This window comes from Cavia porcellus, unplaced genomic scaffold (genome assembly GCF_034190915.1).
Source record: "Cavia porcellus strain 051 isolate PalLab524CR breed Dunkin Hartley unplaced genomic scaffold, mCavPor4.1 scaffold_8, whole genome shotgun sequence".
Classification (NCBI taxonomy): Eukaryota; Metazoa; Chordata; class Mammalia; order Rodentia; family Caviidae; genus Cavia; species Cavia porcellus.
This window is the reverse complement of record NW_026947491.1, coordinates 5,779,815-5,800,322: the sequence shown is the minus strand read 5'-3', so window position 1 is coordinate 5,800,322 and position 20,508 is coordinate 5,779,815. Positions and strand designations below refer to the sequence as shown.

At 41.5% G+C, this 20,508-nt stretch overlaps 1 protein-coding gene across 19 annotated transcripts in view; it reads left to right on the top strand.

The window, feature by feature from the left end:
- The window catches only part of LOC106025983 (ankyrin repeat domain-containing protein 26-like), a 162,102-nt gene that overhangs the window by 61,778 nt on the left and 79,816 nt on the right, over positions 1-20,508 (top strand). For 10 of the 19 annotated variants that reach the window (XR_010049031.1, XR_010049027.1, XR_010049030.1 and 7 more), the window contains exons 18-24: positions 4,300-4,370; positions 4,741-4,876; positions 5,317-5,586; positions 8,025-8,294; positions 10,937-11,007; positions 11,344-11,449; positions 14,334-14,488. Coding sequence is in view for 14 of the 19 variants with exons in the window: in XM_063254129.1 (XP_063110199.1) it covers positions 4,300-4,370; positions 4,741-4,876; positions 5,317-5,586; positions 8,025-8,294; positions 10,937-11,007; positions 11,344-11,449; positions 14,334-14,488 (1,079 nt within the window). In the remaining 5 variants the exon portion in view is untranslated. Of the gene's footprint in view, positions 1-4,299; positions 4,371-4,740; positions 4,877-5,316; positions 5,587-8,024; positions 8,348-9,235; positions 9,386-10,936; positions 11,008-11,343; positions 11,450-14,113; positions 14,310-14,333; positions 14,489-19,695; positions 19,942-20,508 lie in introns of those variants that run through there. The other 9 variants (XM_063254130.1, XM_063254132.1, XM_063254133.1 and 6 more) reach the window with 9 other exon arrangements.

Sequence of the window (20,508 nt, the reverse complement as noted above, 5' to 3'; positions counted from 1 at the left end):
TAAAGGACATCCTTGTCTTGTGCCCGATTTTAAAGTAAAGGCTTTCAATTTTTGGCCATTTAGTATGATGCTGGCTGTTGGTTTGTCATAAATGGCCTTTATTATATTGAGGTAAAGACCATTTATTCCAATTTTCTGTAAAGTTCTTATCATGAATAAGTGTTGGACCTTATCGAAGGCTTTTTCTGCATCTATAGAGATGATCATGTGATTCTTATTTTTGGCTTTATTGATATGGTGGATTACATTTATTGATTTGCGTATGTTGAACCATCCTTGCATTCCTGGGATGAATCCCACTTGGTCATGGTGTATAATCTTCTTGATGATTTGCTGGATCCTATTTGCCAATATTTTATTGAGGATTTTTGCATCTGTGTTCATTAGGGAGATCGGTCTATAGTTCTCTTTTATAGTTGGGTCTTTCTCAGGTTTTGGTACTAGAGTAATGTTTGCTTCCAGGAATGACTTAGGAAGGATTGCTTCCCTTTCAATTTCATTGAATAGTTTGAGGAGTGTCGGCATTAGGTCTTCTTTATATTTCTTGTAGAATTCTGCAGTGAATCCATCTGGGCCTGGGCTTTTCTTGGTGGGTAAGGCCTTAATTACATTTTCAAGTTCATTAGCAGAGATTGGGTTATTCAACAGTTTTATATCCTCTTGATCTAGCTTTGGTACTTCATATGCTTCTAAGAATCTGTCTATTTCTTCTGTGTTATCAAACTTTTGAGAGTAGAGGTTTTCGAAATAGGTGTTGATGATCCTCTGTATTTCTATTGGGTCTGTAGTGATTTCTCCTTTTTCATTTCTTATTGCATGAATTTGAGCTTTTTCTTCCCTTTTTTAAATAAGGTTGGCTAGGGGCTTATCAATTTTATTTATTCTTTCAAAGAACCAACTCTTTGATTCGTTGATTCTTTGGATTGTTTTCTTAGTCTCTATTGCATTGATTTCTGCTCTGATTTTTATAATTTCCTCTCTTCTTTTGGCTTTGGGCTTGACTTGCTCTTCTTTTTCTAGCTGTTTGAGGTGTAGCATCAAGTTATTTATTTGTATTCGTTCTGTTTTCCTGATGTGGGAACTCAGTGCAATAAATTTTCCTCTCAGAACGGCTTTCATTGCATCCCACAGATTCCGGTAAGTTGTATCTGCATTTTCATTTTCTTTTAGGTATTGTTTAATTTCTTCTTTAATTTCTTCTGTGACCCACTGATTACTCAAGAGTGTGTTATTTAGTTTCCATGTGTTTGTGGAATTTTTGCAGTATCTTTTGTCATTAATTTCTAATTTCAGAGCGCTATGATCTGATAATATGCAAGGGATGATTTCAACTTTTTTGCATTTGCTTAAATATGTTCTGTGAGCTAATATATGGTCTATTTTAGAAAATGATCCATGTACTGCTGAGAAGAATGTGTATTCTGATGTTGTTGGGTGGAACATTCTGTATATGTCTATCAAACCCATTTGTTCACAGGTGTGATTCAGTTCTGTTATTTCTTTGCTCATTTTCTGTCTGGTTGATCTGTCCCTTGGTGTCAGTGGTGTATTAAGGTCTCCTGTTACAATTGTGTTACTGATAATTTGAGTTTTCATTTCTGTTAATAATTGTTTTATATAACTGGGTGCTCTGGAGTTTGGTGCATATATATTTAAGATAGTTATCTCTTCCTCTTGGAGTTTTCCCCTTACGAGTATGTAGTGACCTTCTTTGTCCTTTATGGTCATTGTTGGTTTAAAGTTCACGTTGTCTGCAAACAGAATGGCTACTCCTGCCTTTTTTTGGATTCCTGCTGCATGGAGAATTGTTTTCCATCCTTTGACTTTCAGTCTGTGAGTATCCTTCTGGGTTAGATGGGTTTCCTGTAAACAGCATATGGTTGGATTTTGTTTCTTGATCCATTCTGCTAGTCTGTTTCTTTTAATTGGTGCATTGAGACCATTTACATTAATGGTTATTACTGTTAAATGCTGGTTAATTGTAGGAATGTTATCTCTCTGCTGTTGCATCTTTATCTTTCTGTTCTGTTTAATTATTTGCTTTGCTTAGTGGTTTTTTCCTTTGTGTTTCTAAACTGTCTTTCAATATTTTTTGCAGGATTGGTTTGGTGTTCATGAAGTTCTTCAGCTGTTCTTTGTCATGGAAGTATCGTATTGCACCATCTATTTTGAATGATAGTTTTGCAGGATATATCAGTCTCGGTTGGAAATCGTTTTGCTTTAGGATCTGGAATACTTCACTCCATGCTCTTCTTGACTTTATTGTTTGTGCTGAGAAGTCTGCTGTGATTCTGATAGGTTTTCCTTTATAAGTGATCTGTCTTTTCTCTCTGACAGCTTTTAATAATCTATTCTTGTGTTGGATTTCTGGGATGGTGATTATTATATGTCTGGGTGTAGTTTTATTTTGGTTATGACTGTTTGGAGTTCTATATGCTTCACTGATCCTGATGTCAGTTTCTGATCTCATGCTTGGGAAATTTTCAGCTATTACTTCTCTAAATATCCTCCTGACATCCTTCATGTTGTCTCCCTCTCTTTCATTAATCCCTATCATTCTTATGTTATTCTTCTTTGCATCGTCCTGCAGTTGTTGAATTGTTGTTTCCTGATTCCTTGTTATTTTCAAAAGATCTTTCCTTTCCTGTTCACTAGCTGCAGTCCTGTCTTCAAGGTCTGAAATTCTATCTTCACTTTCATTAAGGCGGTTTTTACAACTTTCAGTGGAGTTTTTTATTTCCTGTATATCTCTGTGCATCTGCATTATGTATTCTGTTTGTTTCTTATATTGCTCATCTAGGGATTCTATCTTTTTGTTTAGTTCCTCCAATTTTTTATCTGTGTTTTCTTTAGATATATTTAGAATCTCTTTCATTTCTTTTATCATTTCTTCTTTTATCTGGGAGATTATTTCGAGTTTGAATTTCTTTAAAGCTTCCTGGAGTTGCTTGTCAATTTCAGTGGCTATTGTGTCCGATATATGAGGTGGATGGGATATATTTTCTTCTATATACATCGCTCCTAGGGTTTCTTGAGATGGGCTGGAGGTTTGAGGTTGTAATTTAGTCTTTCGTTTTGTCATTTTCCTATATTTCTGTGTTTCAAGTGTTATTTGAAAGCTTCCTCAGGATCTGTTGAAAATCCCCTTCTATGTTTGGAGCTACTGAGATTCTGGCACCACGCTACCCCAAGCCTTTGGGCCTACAGAACTAGTGGCTCTCCTCTGCCTGCTCAGAACTCCGCAGTTCAAGACAAGCTGGGCCTCAGGGACACTGTGCGCCCACCTGCCCCTTGGAAGCTCCACAGTTCTTCAATCGCAGCCGGGTTAGGGTACTCACCACAGGCCGTAGTGCTTCAGGAACCTGTGGACCCTCCCTGGTTGCAGAGATATCCAGAGTCCTCCAGACACGCAGAGAGGCCTGTGAGGGCACCCCAGATCTGCCCAGCTCCTCTTCTGCAGACCTATGTCCAGGCACGGCAGCTAAACAGGCTGGGCTACGCTGATAGTGTGGGCCCGCCCATCCGTCGGCAGCTCAGCAGGTCTCCAAGTGGAGCCGGAATGGGGAGGCTGATGTGATAGCCTCAAACCCACCTCGCCCCTTTACTGCACCTGGAAGCCTGGGGGAACTCCAGCAGTCTGCGCGGAGATATCCAGAGTCCTCCAGACACGCAGAGAGGCCTGTGAGGGCACCCCAGATCTGCCCAGCTCCTCCTCTGCAGACCTATGTCCAGGCGCGGCAGCTCGAAATCCTGTTTCACATTGATTGTTTTCTTCTGATCTGCTTTGCTCTGTTTTGTTTTTCTCTCTTGGAACCGGAGGGTTTCTTGGCTGCAATCCCACAGTCAGCCACAGAGAGGAGACAGCGGCCGCGAGAACCGAAGGGCCGTAACCCAAAACTTTCACTTTTATAGTTTCCTGCAAAAGAGTTGTCTCCCCCAGTTGCCCAGGCTGGTCTCAAGCATCAGCTTACCAAGCAGCCAGGAATGCAGGTCCATAGCACTGTGCTAACCTTCTAGTTTTGTCAGTTTGAGGACCTGCTAACAGGTCTAAAATCAGGAATATAATATGTTTCAGACCTAGAGCTGGGGTCGGTAACTTAAGTAGTGGGGAGAGGGTGTTATTTTGTAAGGTGTGGGCCATTGGATCCCTGCGTCAGCAGTTCAGCTAACGGTGTAGACACAGCACAGAGGTAACTATAAACCATACGGAGGTGGAGCATTATAGCTGTGCCCACTACAGTTATGAAACAAACACCAAGGATGGGCAGGTTATTAATAAATATTTTTGTTAATTTTCAGTTGACAGAAGCACAAGACCGAGATACAAGCTCTGTGCAACATGACGAAAAAACGGAAGAACCCTTAGACAGGTATGGCTTAACCAAATGACTTGAGCATCTCTAAAGGAAATCAGCAGCATAATATGAGACATATTGCAGTAATATAAGTACTAAATCTTCATTAGGCCAGAGGAAAATTCTAGCTTTGATAAATTTACCTGAAAGGAGTAATTTTGGGGAGCAGAAATAGTACAGTGAGGAGAGAGCATGTGCTTTCCACGTGGAGCCCTGTGTTCACTCCCAATAATGCAAAAGAAAAATCATCAACAAGCACAATGAGAAAAATCTTACCTACCAAATCATCTACTTTTTCTAACTTTTAAAATTGTGAGTAGTCTTTCAAAGGTTATGCATTTTTAACAGATCTGTGCAAATAATTATTTTGAAATCAATGTTTTAGGATTGAATTGGTGTGTTCACACCTGAAAGAAAATGTTCAAAGTCTCGAAATGGAGATTTTGAGCCAGACAAAGAAAAGGAAGAAAACAGCAGGAAAAGTTGAACATGCTCAGAAACACTTGTCAAATGACAGTTTGGTGAGTCCATTTGTTTTTAATTTCTATCGTACTTGAAAGGAGTTCTTATTTCTCTGCTAGTACATAGGAATATTTTAGGCACTATGAAAAGTTTCACTGATAAAAACACTTGTTGTAATCATATTGATATCTCCTTACTAGCAGTAGTGACGTCCTCTTAACTTTATGGAAGATAAATGGTTTCATGCAATTCATGACTTTGGCAGTGATATTTTAATACAAAAGATTTTTATAGCCTAAAATCCCTATTTTACACATACCACATTTGTTTATCCATTATCCATTGAAGGATTTGAGAGTTATTGCCACACTTCTTTGGGAATAATGCTGATCTGGACATTGATATATTACTGTGTGTCGGTGTCGCTCCCGGCCGGCAGGAAGGACACACGACAAAGTCTGGCAGTGGACAACCTTTTCTTTTATTTCTCTCCGTACAGCCTGCCCTGGGACCGCTCCCAGCCAAAGCCTCCTCTGGTCCGCTCCCCGCGGCTCCTTCCGGGCTTCGCTCCAAAGCCTCTACCGGTCCGCTCTCCGCGGCTCCTTCCGGGCTTCGCTCCAAAGCCTCTACCGGTCCGCTCTCCATGGCTCCTTCCGGGCTTCGCTCCAAAGCCTCTACCGGTCCGCTCTCCGCGGCTCCTTCCGGGCTTCTACTTCCCCCCAGGGGTGGCACCAGTATATATACGGATACAGTGTCCAATCATGTTAAAGTAAGCAAGGCAAGCTGATTGGCTAACATATTATTGAGCGGGTTGTTTACGCGGTAAGCAGGAAACTAACGTGCTCGATGGGAGGGGTAATCTAACTCAGGCTTTACTCTTTACCACAGGCCGCATGATCGCTATATGCGGCGGCTCGGCAATGTGGTGGCTCCCAACATCTCCCCCTTTTTTATTTTTTATGAATGTGCGCATCGTAGCCCTTCCTGGACTGGGTGCAGAGGCTTATGCCCTATGCGTAGGCCCACCGTAGGTCCTTGGCTTAGACCCTGGTCGGCCGTGCCATGGTCTGCCAAGGCCCTGAGGCCCTCGTCCTTTTTCTAGGGCCAGGCACAAACTGGACGGAACCTGGATGCACACAAGCTTGCACTCATTTCCTCTCCGTAAAGAAATCCCCTCGGAGAGAAATTTAGACCTGGGCAGCATCTAACAGTCCAGCGGCTTACGTGCAGGATGGGGTAGGGCCTGGCTTAGGTTGAGTCGCACCGGGGGAGTACGCTCTTACCCGTCATTGACTCTCCTACCCAGCTATGTCATAATTTTTTAGAGGAGGAGTGTGGGAAGCTCACCGCCCCTAGACTCGGTCATAGGCTAGGCGAGCGAGCCATGCATATGCCTGAGGATCTTTTTGTCCATTTTGGGCTACCGCTATTTCTATTCATCTTGTTGGTTGGTCTGTGATGGATCTCCGGTAGGGCAGGTCTGATCTTCAGTCGAGGGCTTTGTCGCCCGTGTCAGTCTCTCCGGTACCCACAGTGGTTCTCGTCCCAATTCCTGCAGAAAAACACAAACCGCGCCTCGGTTCCAGCTGATTACCGGATCCGGGCCCATCCATTGTCATGCCATAGATAACCGCGCCTTTGGAGGCAGGCCTTGGCTTACTCCCCCTTTTTGTTTTTTATTTTTTATTTTTTATTTTTATCTTTTTCGTTTTTTTTTTTTTTTTTGGTACCAGGGATCGAACTGGCGATTGCCTGCTTACAAGGCAGGCGCTTATGCCCCTGAGCTAAATCCCCAGCCCCCATTTCCTCAACCGGCGTTTTTTTTTCAGCCTGCTCGGCAGAGAACTCTGTGTACCAGGCTCGCCAATGAGGGGCCCAGAAGACAGGTTCTCCAGCATGGCAATGGTGTAAGGCGCAGTCGGCCCAAAGGTTGTTTTTAAGTTCTCTAATCTGCTTTATCTCAAAAGGCTCCCATGCATTACGTCCCTGGCCCATAGCTACTTGTACAGGAAATATCCCGTAGGGGCCACTATCTATCCCAGGTGGTGGATGTACCTCATGAGACAAATGTCCCCCCTGCCAAAGCCGCCTGTAAAAATACTGACCCGCCGGCGGCGGAGCATAGGATGGCGGCCGTGATTGGGCGGAAAATGGGGGCCCGTGCATCACTTCCTGTTCTGGCGAAAGGGGAGGGAGCTCCCACGCGGCCGCCTCGAGGCGAGGGATCGCTTCCGGGAACAGCCCCCAAGGTGGGGCGGAAGGCTTCGCCTCCCTCTCGTGCCAGGGGGCGCTCAGGAGCTCTCTACTCCTCCGCAGACCAAGTCGAGCGGAGCGCAATTCGCGGCGCAATGCTGAGAAAGAACCCTGCGACTCCTTATCGAGCGGCCTATCCTCTTGGCATCTAGGCTCCTTGGTCTCATCGTTGTCTAAGCCTTCCTCATTCTCGGAGTCGGACGACTCCGAGGCCTGAGCCCCGTCTTCCTCCTTTATATCTTTGTCTCCTTTGACGGACCCTTCCCGGGAGCTTCTTGACTGTGCCTGTTTAAACGCCTCGTGTACTTTTACAAGTTTTTGAGAGCTCCCCCCGTAACTACCCTCACTCTTTAGGCACGCGTGTATCATTTCCCACAACGGACGAGCAGAGACCGAAGCTCTACCCTCCCGTTCTGCTAGGGAAAGGTCTCTGCCCAACTTTTCCCAGGAGGGTAGGTTTACATGCCCTGTAGGCAGAAACCAGGGAGCAAAGCTGTCAGTTTCTGCAAGGAAATTTTCCAGAGTCTTACGCCCCACCTTGAGGTCCTTGGACTTTAGGAGTCTCCGAAGTACCAACACCAAGGCTGTGTATCTTTACTTGGCATGTTATCTTCTGTTATTTTTACTTCTATGTTTATGTTTTACACTCTTTTATTACCTTAAGTTCTGGTGTTATGTTTCATACTCACCGCGTGAGGCCCAAGAAACCCGCCACTTACGCGTGAGCCTGAGAGGAGTCTACAAACCCTGTAGGTGCGCACCACCCAGGGCCCAGGTTTATCCTCTACTCACCTGTCTTGCAGCTCTGCGTTGGAGCGTTGTCCACTGTCATGTCTCGGGGGTGATCAGTCCCCGTGCGGGCCTCCAAATGTCGGTGTCGCTCCCGGCCGGCAGGAAGGACACACGACAAAGTCTGGCAGTGGACAACCTTTTCTTTTATTTCTCTCCGTACAGCCTGCCCTGGGACCGCTCCCAGCCGAAGCCTCCTCTGGTCCGCTCCCCGCGGCTTCTTCCGGGCTTCGCTCCAAAGCCTCTACCGGTCCGCTCTCCGCGGCTCCTTCCGGGCTTCGCTCCAAAGCCTCTACCGGTCCGCTCTCCACGGCTCCTTCCGGGCTTCGCTCCAAAGCCTCTACCGGTCCGCTCTCCGTGGCTCCTTCCGGGCTTCTACTTCCCCCCAGGGGTGGCACCAGTATATATACGGATACAGTGTCCAATCATGTTAAAGTAAGCAAGGCAAGCTGATTGGCTAACATATTATTGAGCGGGTTGTTTACGCGGTAAGCAGGAAACTAACGTGCTCGATGGGAGGGGTAATCTAACTCAGGCTTTACTCTTTACCACAGGCCGCATGATCGCTATATGCGGCGGCTCGGCAATGTGGTGGCTCCCAACAACTGTGTGTCACGAGTCTCAGCTAATATGATACAATAACTTTTAAAATTCCAGGAAATTGAATTGCTGAATCTAAGCCTTTGAATATCTGTTGCAATGAAAGCTTTTCCATGATATTTTGTAATTTATATGGTCACCAAGAATGGATAGAAGGGCACTACACAAGCATTTTCCCCAGAGACACTGTATTTCTCTTTGACTGTAAGCAAGGAAAAAGATGCCAGTAACAAAGTAGAAATGGATATTTGTCTTACTGAGGAACTAGTGGTCCTAGCATTGCAGTTTCATGATTTTTCCCCATTGATTAGTGTTTATCAGCCATTTAAACTTGTCCAGTCTAAGAGTAACGCATAAGACTGGGTGACAGTTTGTTGATGTGTAATGAAAACCATGTACCTCTTGACCAGGCAGAGCAGATTCTCCTGTGGCCCGTGTTCTCCTGTGTGGGAATTAGGACCACAAGGACACATTGTGTGCATGGAAGTGGAGATGTGAGGTGGCTCCTTCCACTGACTGATTTGTTAAAGTCACAGCAATTTGATCCATCGAGCTCCATTACACAGATGCTTGTTGCTATGTCTCCTGCCTACCTGTCCCCCAAACTCTCATGGAGCTATAGATGGGTGTTTTTCATAGGTGACTAGATCTGTAGAATATGATGTTGGGATTCAGGATATGTGATTACCAAGTTGGTCCACCGGTTGGTTTGGCATAGTTCTGGGATCAAGGATGTGATGTTAAGATTAACGGTATGAGTGCTACCTGCCCTAAAGGTGAGTACCTGGATAAGATGTAGGGACAGAAAAAAGCTTGATGCTGCTGCTGCTGCTGCTGCTCCTGCTTGTCTTCTGGTCCATGATGCCCCTCTGCAATGCCTCCCTGTTCTGGAGCCAGCCTACTATGAACTGAAACCTCTATAAACTGTGAGTTCCGAACCTTTCCTCTCTTAACTTGTGAGTCTGGTTATTTTGTCTCAACAACAAGAAAAGACTTGTTATAAGGGAGCTACAGAATTCTGCCTAGTGTTTTCTATGATGAAATGTGGAGAAACAATTTTTTCTAGAATTCAAATAAATTAGTCCTGTTGTTGTACTATACTTTTCATACACATAACATGCTGACATGTTGATAAGGTGTCATTTGTGAATTAAAATGCCAGGGGCCATCATCTTACTTTAAGTGTCATATACAAAGGTATTGAGATGTTGAAAAATTGGTAGTGGTACCATATACAACTGGAAAATATTCAAAAAAGACAATGTGGTCCATTGGAAAGCAACATTAAAAAAGAAAAACAAGGTGAATTATGATGGGTGCCATTCTAACAGTGAGGCCTCCAGCCCTAGATTAGAAGATTGCAAAATTCAGATTGAAACCCATGTGAGTCACTTTGCCATGTGTAGGACTCAGTGCAGAAGGAATCCATACCAAATAATGGCTGATGAGGTTTTGTTCTGGGAGAAGTAAACTAAAAGGAAGAAGGGAAAGTGTAAATGACCCCTGTGCCGAGACATTTTGTGTGCCCCAGGCTGGCCTTGAATTTCCTGTGCCTCTCCAAGGTGGTCTCATGGTTACAGTAACCCTGTTGACTCAGCCTTCTGAGTGACAGAATCACAGCTGTGTGATACGAAGCCCAGCTTCTGATTTAAATTTTGAGAGATCTTCTGACTAAATTATCAAGACTGCACTTGACCTGAGGAAACTTTTACCTCAGCTTTCCTGCAATATTAAACTTTATCAAAACAGAAAACACAATAATACCTAAGAGGAAAGATTTTATAGAGCTCCCACTGCTGGTGACTGGTGGAGTTGGAACTCTGGCCCAGGCATGCTGGTGTCTGTCTAGATACTGTTTCTCCAACAGTTCCTGGAGACATCTAGATGTTACTGCAGTGTCATTTCTGTATTATTATCATTGGCATTGCTCTTAGTCATATAAGCATTATTCATATCATAGTTGATAAATAGTACTTGGAATCCATAAAGTAGGATGTAATGCGTGGAATGTAAAAATACAACTAAAAGGACAGCACAAGTAAAGGGACTTCCTCTTTCTCTCCATTTTACCAAAACTTTCACTTTTATAGTTTCCTGCAAAAGAGTTGTCTCCCCCAGTTGCCCAGGCTGGTCTCAAGCATCAGCTTACCAAGCAGCCAGGAATGCAGGTCCATAGCACTGTGCTAACCTTCTAGTTTTGTCAGTTTGAGGACCTGCTAACAGGTCTAAAATCAGGAATATAATATGTTTCAGACCTAGAGCTGGGGTCGGTAACTTAAGTAGTGGGGAGAGGGTGTTATTTTGTAAGGTGTGGGCCATTGGATCCCTGCGTCAGCAGTTCAGCTAACGGTGTAGACACAGCACAGAGGTAACTATAAACCATACGGAGGTGGAGCATTATAGCTGTGCCCACTACAGTTATGAAACAAACACCAGGGATGGGCAGGTTATTAATAAACATTTTTGTTAATTTTCAGTTGACAGAAGCACAAGACCGAGGTACAAGCTCTGTGCAACACGACAAAAAAACGGAAGAACCCTTAGACAGGTATGGCTTAACCAAATGACTTGAGCATCTCTAAAGGAAATCAGCAGCATAATATGAGACATATTGCAGTTATATAAGTACTAAATCTTCATTAGGCCAGGGGAAAATTCTAGCTTTGATAAATGTACCTGAAAGGAGTAATTTAGGGGAGCAGAAATAGTACAGTGAGGAGAGAGCATGTGCTTTCCACGTGGAGCCCTGTGTTCACTCCCAATAATGCCAAAGAAAAAGTGTCAACAAGCACAATGAGAAAAATCTTACCTACCAAATCATCTACTTTTTCTAACTTTTAAAGTTGTGTGGAGTCTTTCAAAGATTATGTGACTTTTTAAACAGATCTGTGCAAACACTCACATTGGAGAATTTGCGCCTGAAAAAGGAAAATCAAAAGCTAAGGGGTAAACTTGAACGAGCTCAGAAACACTTGTTGAGCAATAGATTGGTAAGTGCAATTCTTTTTAATTTCTATTGTTCTAGAAAGCAGTTCCTCCTCTGCTAGTATGTAGGAATATTTTAGGCACTATGAAAATCTTACTGATAAAAACACTTGTTGTAATCGTATTGATACCTCCTCCTTACTAGCAGTAGTGAAGTCCTCTTAACTTTATGGAAGATAAATGGTTTCATGCATTTCATGACTTTGGCAGTGATATTTTAATACAAAAGATTTTTATAGCCTAAAATCCCTATTTTACACATACCACATTTGTTTATCCATTATCCATTGAAGGATTTGAGAGTTATCCCCACACTTCTTTGGGAATAATGCTGATCTGGACATTGATATATTACTGTGTGTCATGAGTCTCAGCTAATATGATGCAATAACTTTTAAAATTCCAGGAAATTCAATTGCTGAATCTAAGATTTTGAATATCTTTTTGTAATGAAAGCTTTTCCATGATATTTTGTAATTTATATTGTCACCAAGAATGGATACTAGGGCGCTACACAAACATTTTCCCCAGAGACACTGTATTTCTCTTTGACTGTAAGCAAGGAAAAAGATGCCAGTAACAAAGTAGAAATGGATATTTGTCTTACTGAGGAACTAGTGGTCCTAGCATTGCAGTTTCATGATTTTTCCCCATTGATTAGTGTTTATCAGCCATTTAAACTTGTCCAGTCTAAGAGTAACGCATAAGACTGGGTGACAGTTTGTTGATGTGTAATGAAAACCATGTACCTCTTGACCAGGCAGAGCAGATTCTCCTGTGGCCCGTGTTCTCCTGTGTGGGAATTAGGACCACAAGGACACATTGTGTGCATGGAAGTGGAGATGTGAGGTGGCTCCTTCCATTGACTGATTTCTTAAAGTCACAGCAATTTGATCCATCGAGCTCCATTACACAGATGCTCGCTGCTATGTCTCCTGCCTACCTGTCCCCCAAACCCTCATGGAGTATAGATGAGGTTTTTTCATAGGTAGCTAGATCTCTAGAATATGATGTTGGGATTCTGGATATGTGATTACCATGTTGGTCCACCGGTTGGTTTGGCATAGTTCTGGGATCAAGGGTGTGATGTTAAGATTAAGGGTGTGAGTGCTACCTGCCCTAAAGGTGAGTACCTGGATAAGATGTAGGGACAGAAAAAAGCTTGATGCTGCTGCTGCTGCTGCTGCTGCTGCTGCTGCTGCTGCTGCTGCTGCTGCTGCTGCTCGTGCTTGTCTTCTGGTCCATGATGCCCCTCTGCAATGCCTCCCTGTTCTGGAGCCAGCCTACTATGAACTGAAACCTCCCTAAACTGTGAGTTCTGAACCTTTCCTCTCTTAACTTGTGGGTCTGGTTATTTTGTCTCAACAACAAGAAAAGACTTGTTATAAGGGAGCTACAGAATTCTGCCTAGTGTTTTCTCTGATGAAATATAGAGAAATAATTTTTTCTAGAATTCAAATAAATTAGTCCTGTTGTTGTACTATACTTTTCATACACATAACATGCTGACATGTTGATAAGGTGTCATTTGTGAATTAAAATGCCAGGGGCCATCATCTTACTTTAAGTGTCATATACAAAGGTATTGAGATGTTGAAAAATTGGTAGTGGTACCATATAACTGGAAAATATTTAAAAAAGCAATGTGAACCCATAGGAAAGCAACAGTATAAAAGAAATACAGGGTGACTTATGCTGGGTGGCATTCTAACAGTGAGGCCATCAGCCCCATGTTAGAAGATCACAAAATTCAGATTGAAACCCATGTGACTCACTATGCAATGTGTAGGACTCAGTGCAGAAGGAATCCATACTAAATAATGGATGAGGAAGTTTTGTCTTGGGAGAAGTAAACTAAAAGGAAGAAGGGAAAGTGTAAATGACCCCTGTCTAGAGGCTGCATCTGGAAATGGGGATTAGGTTATCAGACTCAAAGGCTTGGATTTAGGATCTGAGGGAATCTGAACTGTAGTGGACATAAGACTTAAGCAACTGCCTTTAGGAGCACAGTGGAGCTCGGAGTGGAGAGAAGTGGAGAGAAGTCACTGTGAGCAGAAGCTCTGAGCAGTGGGAAGGATGAGAACTCCGGAAACAAGTGTCTTTGGTGACTTTCACATTACTTTATTGGAAATACAGGATGAAAATCAGATTTTAATGTCCTCCAGTGATGAAAAATTAGATTTGTACATGAGACTATGTATCAGAAATGTAAGAGTCCTTTGGAGGGCAAGAAACAAGATGATAGAAAAGCCATAAGAACCATGTAGAAGTGAGGCTTCTTCGCATTACAAAAAAGAGAAACTGAAAAGAAAATTGTTTAATAGCAGAAAAAATAATTCTGGGCTGGGCACATAGCTCAGTGGCACAGTGCCTGTCTAGCCAGCAAGGGATTCAGGTTTTGGTTCCTGGGTACAAAACAAAATTCCTGAGAGGATGCTTAGAGAGAATAAATATCTATCTCATTCCAAAGTCGAGTGAGGTTCAAAACTGGGATGAAATCGAGGTTTCCAGAATTTGTCTTGATAAAATATGTTTTAAATAACCCTGGAATATGTTGAGCTATTGAGGGAAAGACCTCTAGAATATCTTTAGAAAGTGAAATGGAAATACAGTCCTTTTCATATATTTTTCATCAATGCTTATGTGTAAAACTTTCTTTTTTAACAAAGTTTGGCAGCACACACTTCAGAAACCGTCATGATGAAAACAAAATGATGAAAGCACAAGTTAACTTGAGCTGTGTTCAGAGAAGCTGCTGTTTTCAAGTCTGTTCTTACTGGCGTCCGTTTTATACTTTGCGTTTGCACATTCATGAGCACATGTGAAGTAATATTGTTAAGGAATGAATCTTTAGAGTTTTAGAAATTAATTATAAATTCATTTTCAAAGTCTGAAGATGAGAAAGAACAGTTCTTCAAATTCACTGAGCTGTTCAAAAGTGCAATGTCTGAGGTGGACCAATTAAAGAAGGAAAAGCACGACCTGGAATGTGCTTTGGATGAAATACAAAAGAAAAATCGTGAACCTGAATCAGAACTAGCAGGGTAAGATTTTCATAATGTCAAACCTTACCAACCAGTCATGAATGGTTTCACTGACTTTACTAAACTAATTGTGAATCTATTATTTGCATTTTAATTAATACACAAATTATTATATTTTAAAATTTACCTTAGTGACCCACAGCATAATCTGTTTTGTGAATGCCATATGTTATTTACTCTGGTGGTTTCAAACACATGACAGTGCTTGGAAATAATATGAAGTTCCCTCTTTTTATCTACTTGAATTTTTATTTGAGGGTTTTTTTTCTCTGTTACCTTCTTTTGGTAATATCCTTCCAGCTAGCATTAAAATATATTTTTGTGTTTAACAGCCTATGTCATTCTTTAATAACACTAATATTAATCTTGATTTGTCTCATATTTTCTGTGTACCTCTTTCTCCGTTAGCTATAAAATCTGTCAACAACTACATTTGTCATCCATGAGTAATCCCATGTGTGCATGCAGTATATGTGTTACTAAGCTTCTGTCCACTTATCGTGTGTGTGCCTTCATTCAAGATTATATATTATACAAATAAATATGTGTGTGTATGTGTGTGTGTGTGTGTGTGTGTGTGTGTAAATACTATACAATTGCCCCTTGATGTATTCACAGTATTGGTCCCAGGACCTCTTTAGATATCAAACTCCTTGGATACTCATGTCTCTTTTACATAATTGCATAGCATTTGCATATACTCTACTGAATCCTCCTATGTTTTAAGTCATTGATAGATTATTAACACTTAATAGAAGGTAAATGTTATGTGAGTCCTTGCTGCGTCATTCAAGGAGTAATGACAAAAAAATTAGTATGTGTTGAGTACAGATGCAGTTCTTTTCCTGAGTATTTTCAGTCTACTGTTGATTGAATCCCTGAAAACAGAACCTGCAGGATAGAAAGGGGTGATTGTAAAGTCTCTTGCACACAAAAATATGTATGCCTTGCGGATGCAAATGATTCTACAAGGAAAAAGAATAAAATGGTTTAAAAATGAAAAGTGTTTTCCAGTGTCTTGAAGCCCCCATGATGGCTGGTTACCATTGGTTAATGGAGAGCTTGAGGTTGTTATGATTCAAGCCAATATTTGCATCTCCTTAACTGTTTGTCTTTCCAATTTTGTACCTCCTGCATTTTGTCAGCATGGTAGTACCAAAGACTGAAATTTGTTCCTAAAACACACTTTCAGACTACCTATTATTCCTCTGTTGATTTCCTTTCTCCTAAACTGCTTTTTTTCCTCTTCAACTCAGATTTCAAAGATGATGTTTCTTGTCTTTTTCTGTTTCCAATAATCTCAATATTTTCTTTTCTTCTCTTTGCTTTGCTTTACTTTTGTTCTTTGTTTGAGACTGAACCTATATATTTGCACATGCTGGACACATACTCTACCATTGAGCTGCACCTCCAGCCCACCTTCAGAGTTTTGTGTGCTCTTTCTTTTCTTGTTCACCATGGTTAACAGATACCTAATTATGTTTTTAAAATCTTTAACATTCAAATACATGTAAGTATATTTTTCTTCATTTTGGTTTCTGATCTCTGGGCTTTAGCTAAGATGAATAAGTTAGTGTATTATGTTAACACACCAAAGAGGATAGTAATTATATGAATCTTGTGCATGGTTACAGTATTAGCTCTTTACTGTCACATATACAGCATAAACTTTTACTGCATATTATTTATCTAAGATTATATTTCTGTCAATGCTTTCAAATACTGTTAGGTTGAAACAAATGAAAGAATTGTTTTCATGTTAGAATATAATATCTGTTTCAAGAGGTAAAACTTCAAATTTCACTCTGTACATTCTTGCAGATGTAAGAAACTTGTTAAAATAAAAGAAACAAAGTTAGATGAGCACAGAAGTGGAGACTTTTGTTTCCATGGAGATACAAATTCCAGTGCACTTGAATATTCCAAATACCAGGCTAATCTACAAGCTAATTTCTTAGTAGTTTTGGGAACAATAACTACTTAGTTTGGGGAACTATACATCATTGTATTTTAGTCAGCGAGGGGAAGGATATTTTTTACTTTTATTTGATAAAATCACTCCTTTTCAATTCAAAGGGTATCTTGTTGTTTTAAGCCCTGGCTAATGATACAAAGCCAACATATAGACCATCACATAACCTCAAATCACGTGTATGAAATGAATTTTGGGATGTTGCTTGCATCTTTATTAAAATACTGTTTACGTAGGTTGAAATTCAGTCATTTAAAATGTGCAATTTGGTTACATTCAGTATATTCAGAGTCATCACCCCAATTTCAGGAAATTCTTTCATTCTAAAGAAAATTCAGACCTTTCAACCATTGCCTACCTCTTTCCTGGCTCACTGTTAAAGAACCAGTGATATACTTTGTAGATTGTGTTCTTCTGGACATTTTGTATCAAAATACTCAATATGTGTCCTGTCTTCTTTTGGGACTGCCTTCTTTCACTTAGCAGGTTCTCAAGATTCATTCATGTTGTAGTTCTGTACTTTATTTCCTCTTCTAAGTAATGTCCTCTTGTGTGTATTTTTAATTCATCAAGCAGTTGATGGACTTGCAGTAGTTTCCATTTCAACAGTTATTCATACTGCTGTGCAAATACATGTACAGCATTTTGTGTGTGCCTGCTTTCATTTCTCTTGGCTTCTGTGTGGAGTCATGTGGTAACTCTCTGTGCTTAACCTTTGGAGAAACTAGCAGTGCCGGTCCATTTTCCAAACTTATTGCACCATTTCACCTTCTTCCAGCATTGTATGAGAGTTACAGCATCTCTGTATCCTTGCCAAGAGTTTTTATTCTTTTTGGTTGAAAGGTTCCATGCAAATGAAGTGAAATCTGATTGTGACTTTCCCTTGCATTTGCATTTTACTTTTATAATGCAACTTCCCTATTGGTGAGTAAGGGTGTGGTGTTGGGCATATGTGTTTTCACAAGCCAATTGACATTTGTGTATCTTCATTGGACAAATGTATACTTAAGTTCATCCTGCATTTTCAGTTTGAGTTACCTTTTTCCTTTTCCTTTTTTTTGAGACAGGGTCTTACTGTGTAGCTCAGGCTTTCCTTGAACTCCTGAAAACATCTGGCCTCAGCCTTTGGAGGGATTCCAGGTGTATGCCACCATGCTCAGCTTTGGGTTATCTTTTCTGCTTTTTAATTGTGAGTCCTTTATATATCCAAAACATAAATCCTTTATCAGATACATGATTGTCAGATATTTTCTGTCACACTGTGGCTTACTGCTTCACTTTCTAGTCCTGTTGGATCCTGTAAGTGTCAGTTGTTGTGGTAGGACTACTTTGTCTTTACTCCTATGGAGATATTTTTCTTCCTGTAGGACACTGGCCAGTTCATGTCTTGCTGACTCCATGACATGAAGGGAAGTCAGGCTGACAAAGCAGAGCCCATTGCTGTCCTTTTCTCCATGCAAACTTTTCATCTTCCATCCAGAGCATCCTTCGTATCTCCCATTCCTCCATCTTGGCAGAGCATCTGCTAACTCAGAATGCTATTCACTGCATGTTTCATTAAGTCTTTGTGATTCAGTTATGTCTAGATTGTTATCAACTAGGAGGGGGGAAATGGAGCTAGAAGGGGATAGCCTTTTTCTTTAGAAATTGAGCCAACTGTCACCTTACAGTTCACAGTCCCATCCTATTTTGCCCTGGTATTGGCTGATGTGTATCACACTGATTTTATGGGGGCACAGATTCTACATGCATACACATATCTCCTTTCCCATAAGCTGTTACATGATTTAGATTGTGAATAGCAGCCATGAGAAACTTCCTGCCCTATTAAAGGATATCAAATTCAATGCAAGATAGGAATTCATGAGTTGCCTCAAAAATACTTGATATTATCTAGTACACAAACTGCTATTTCTGTCCTGTTTCAGGCAAATACAGCTCAAGAGACCTGCTGTATTTATCCTAGCCTGGTCCTTGCCCACATAATTTCTCTCAGAAACAACTGTCTACACTGGAGAATGCAAAACTGAGTTCTAGACACAAGTCATAAGGCTCCAACCACAGGATTTTTCATTTCCATCTAAACCATCCTTCTCAGAGTCCACATTATCAATTATACTCACCATGTACCTATCCTCATCTATAGTCCAAGTTAATATTTTAGCTTGTATTAAACCTGGATCTGAGAAACTGAAAGCTGACAAGTTTGAAAAGCATCTCATCTGTTTGCCAAAATGGAGCCCATTCTCCTCCATTTTTTCCAGACCAGCTATACATTTAAAGTAGTTACTTTCTGGTTCTGGGAATGATGTGTTCCCTTTTGCAGAAGTGGAGAAGTTACAGGGTTAGCCAGACTTGGCTTTGTAGGGTGATTATCCAACAGCTCCTAAGCCCAGTTTCTCTAAAGAGGTCTGCGTGTGTATTGCAAAACAATGTCAATACATGTGCCTATGTCTCATCCATAGCAATGAGACAGTAATATCAGCACCTCCCTTTTGTACTTGTGTCTGCCCTTGTGCTTTGTCATTAACCTTGGATCTACCCTCTTTCAGCCAGATACTGGGGGTTAGAGAAGGCAGATCAAAGCAATTTCAGAAATGTCAATGTAAGCTCAAGTCTCAGAATCATGCTAAAGAAATGAGGATTTTAACTACATTATCATATTTAAGATATGAAAAGTTAATGCTTGAGAGGGAATTAGTGAATCTTCACTTGTTCACAGGGTGGTTACAACATGTCAGGTGTAACCATGAACTTGGTTTTATACTGGAATGCTATGGTTTAAAGAAATGTGCCTGCTTATTAAGTGGACAGAGTGCAATGTGATGCTTATTGTCAGTTTGTGTAAATAACATCCATGTAAATTGACTCAGCATAATTCTGGGTGTGGAAGGTTTAACATAGGGAGGAGCACCACAAGGATTTTATAAAAAAGGAAATGAAGCTAAGGATTGGTGTGTTTTCCATCTGGGGAGTTCCAGTCTTTTTCATATTGGATATCATATCTCCTGGCATTCAGTGCACTCCTCAGCCTCCAGCATTGACCTATCAGTCTCCTGACATGGACTCACATGGGGCAGTACATTGAGCTGTGTCTGTTTGGCTGGATCTTTCAGATCCCCAATATGCAGACAGCCCTTTTATATTCTCCCACACTTGGCTCTGGGCAGGCATTGGAAGTCAACCTTGTAAGTTTTATAGATTTGTTTACCTCATAGTACATTTCTTTCTCTAGGAAATACTGACAGCTACAAGGAGATAGGATCATCTCCCCAACCATAGGGGAAACAAGAGAGAGAACTGAGCAGATAAGCAGATGCTGTATTTCCCCCTGCAGCCTGGTGAATTGAGACTCAGATACCTCTGTCACAAAGGGAACATTTCCAATGCCTCTGGCTTCTGTTCAGCAGCATGCACATCAAATGCAGCATCTCTACCTAAAGCACTGTGAAAAGCCATTAAAATTCTCCCTGGACTGGCAGTGAGTCTCCTTGCTTATGATCTGTGTTCCACATTCTGCGCTGAGAACTCTTATTACTGGACTTCTATCCTGGCTTCCAGCCTTCTGTGTTTTCCTGTCACTCCCTCACCTGTACCTACTGCTTTCTGCCAAATAGGGTGATCAGGGACATCTCTGAGATGCTGTCCCAGGACTTTGGTCTGGATCTTACTGCTGAACAAGCTTACTCTCCTGACTCTGGGAAGCTGTGTCAGAGAGGACCATCATAATTGAGCTTGAGATCCGTGTTCTCTACTATGCACTGATCTGGCCTCTTTCCCTCCAGCAGGTCCAAGAATGGTTACAGGAGAAGTTTGAGCAGGTCAGGGATTAGCTAAGGATTCAGGGAGCCATGCATGGCTCAGGAGGCCCCCAAACCCTTTCCTGCAGTGGGTATCACTAGCTATCTGTGCCCTCCCAGGAACCACATTAAGGAGCTCACCTCCAAGTGTGTTAGGTTCATATAACACATTAAACTGTCATTAGGTCTTTTGCCTTACTAGACTCCCTAGAGCCCAGAGTAGCCATTCATGGCAATTTGAAACACAA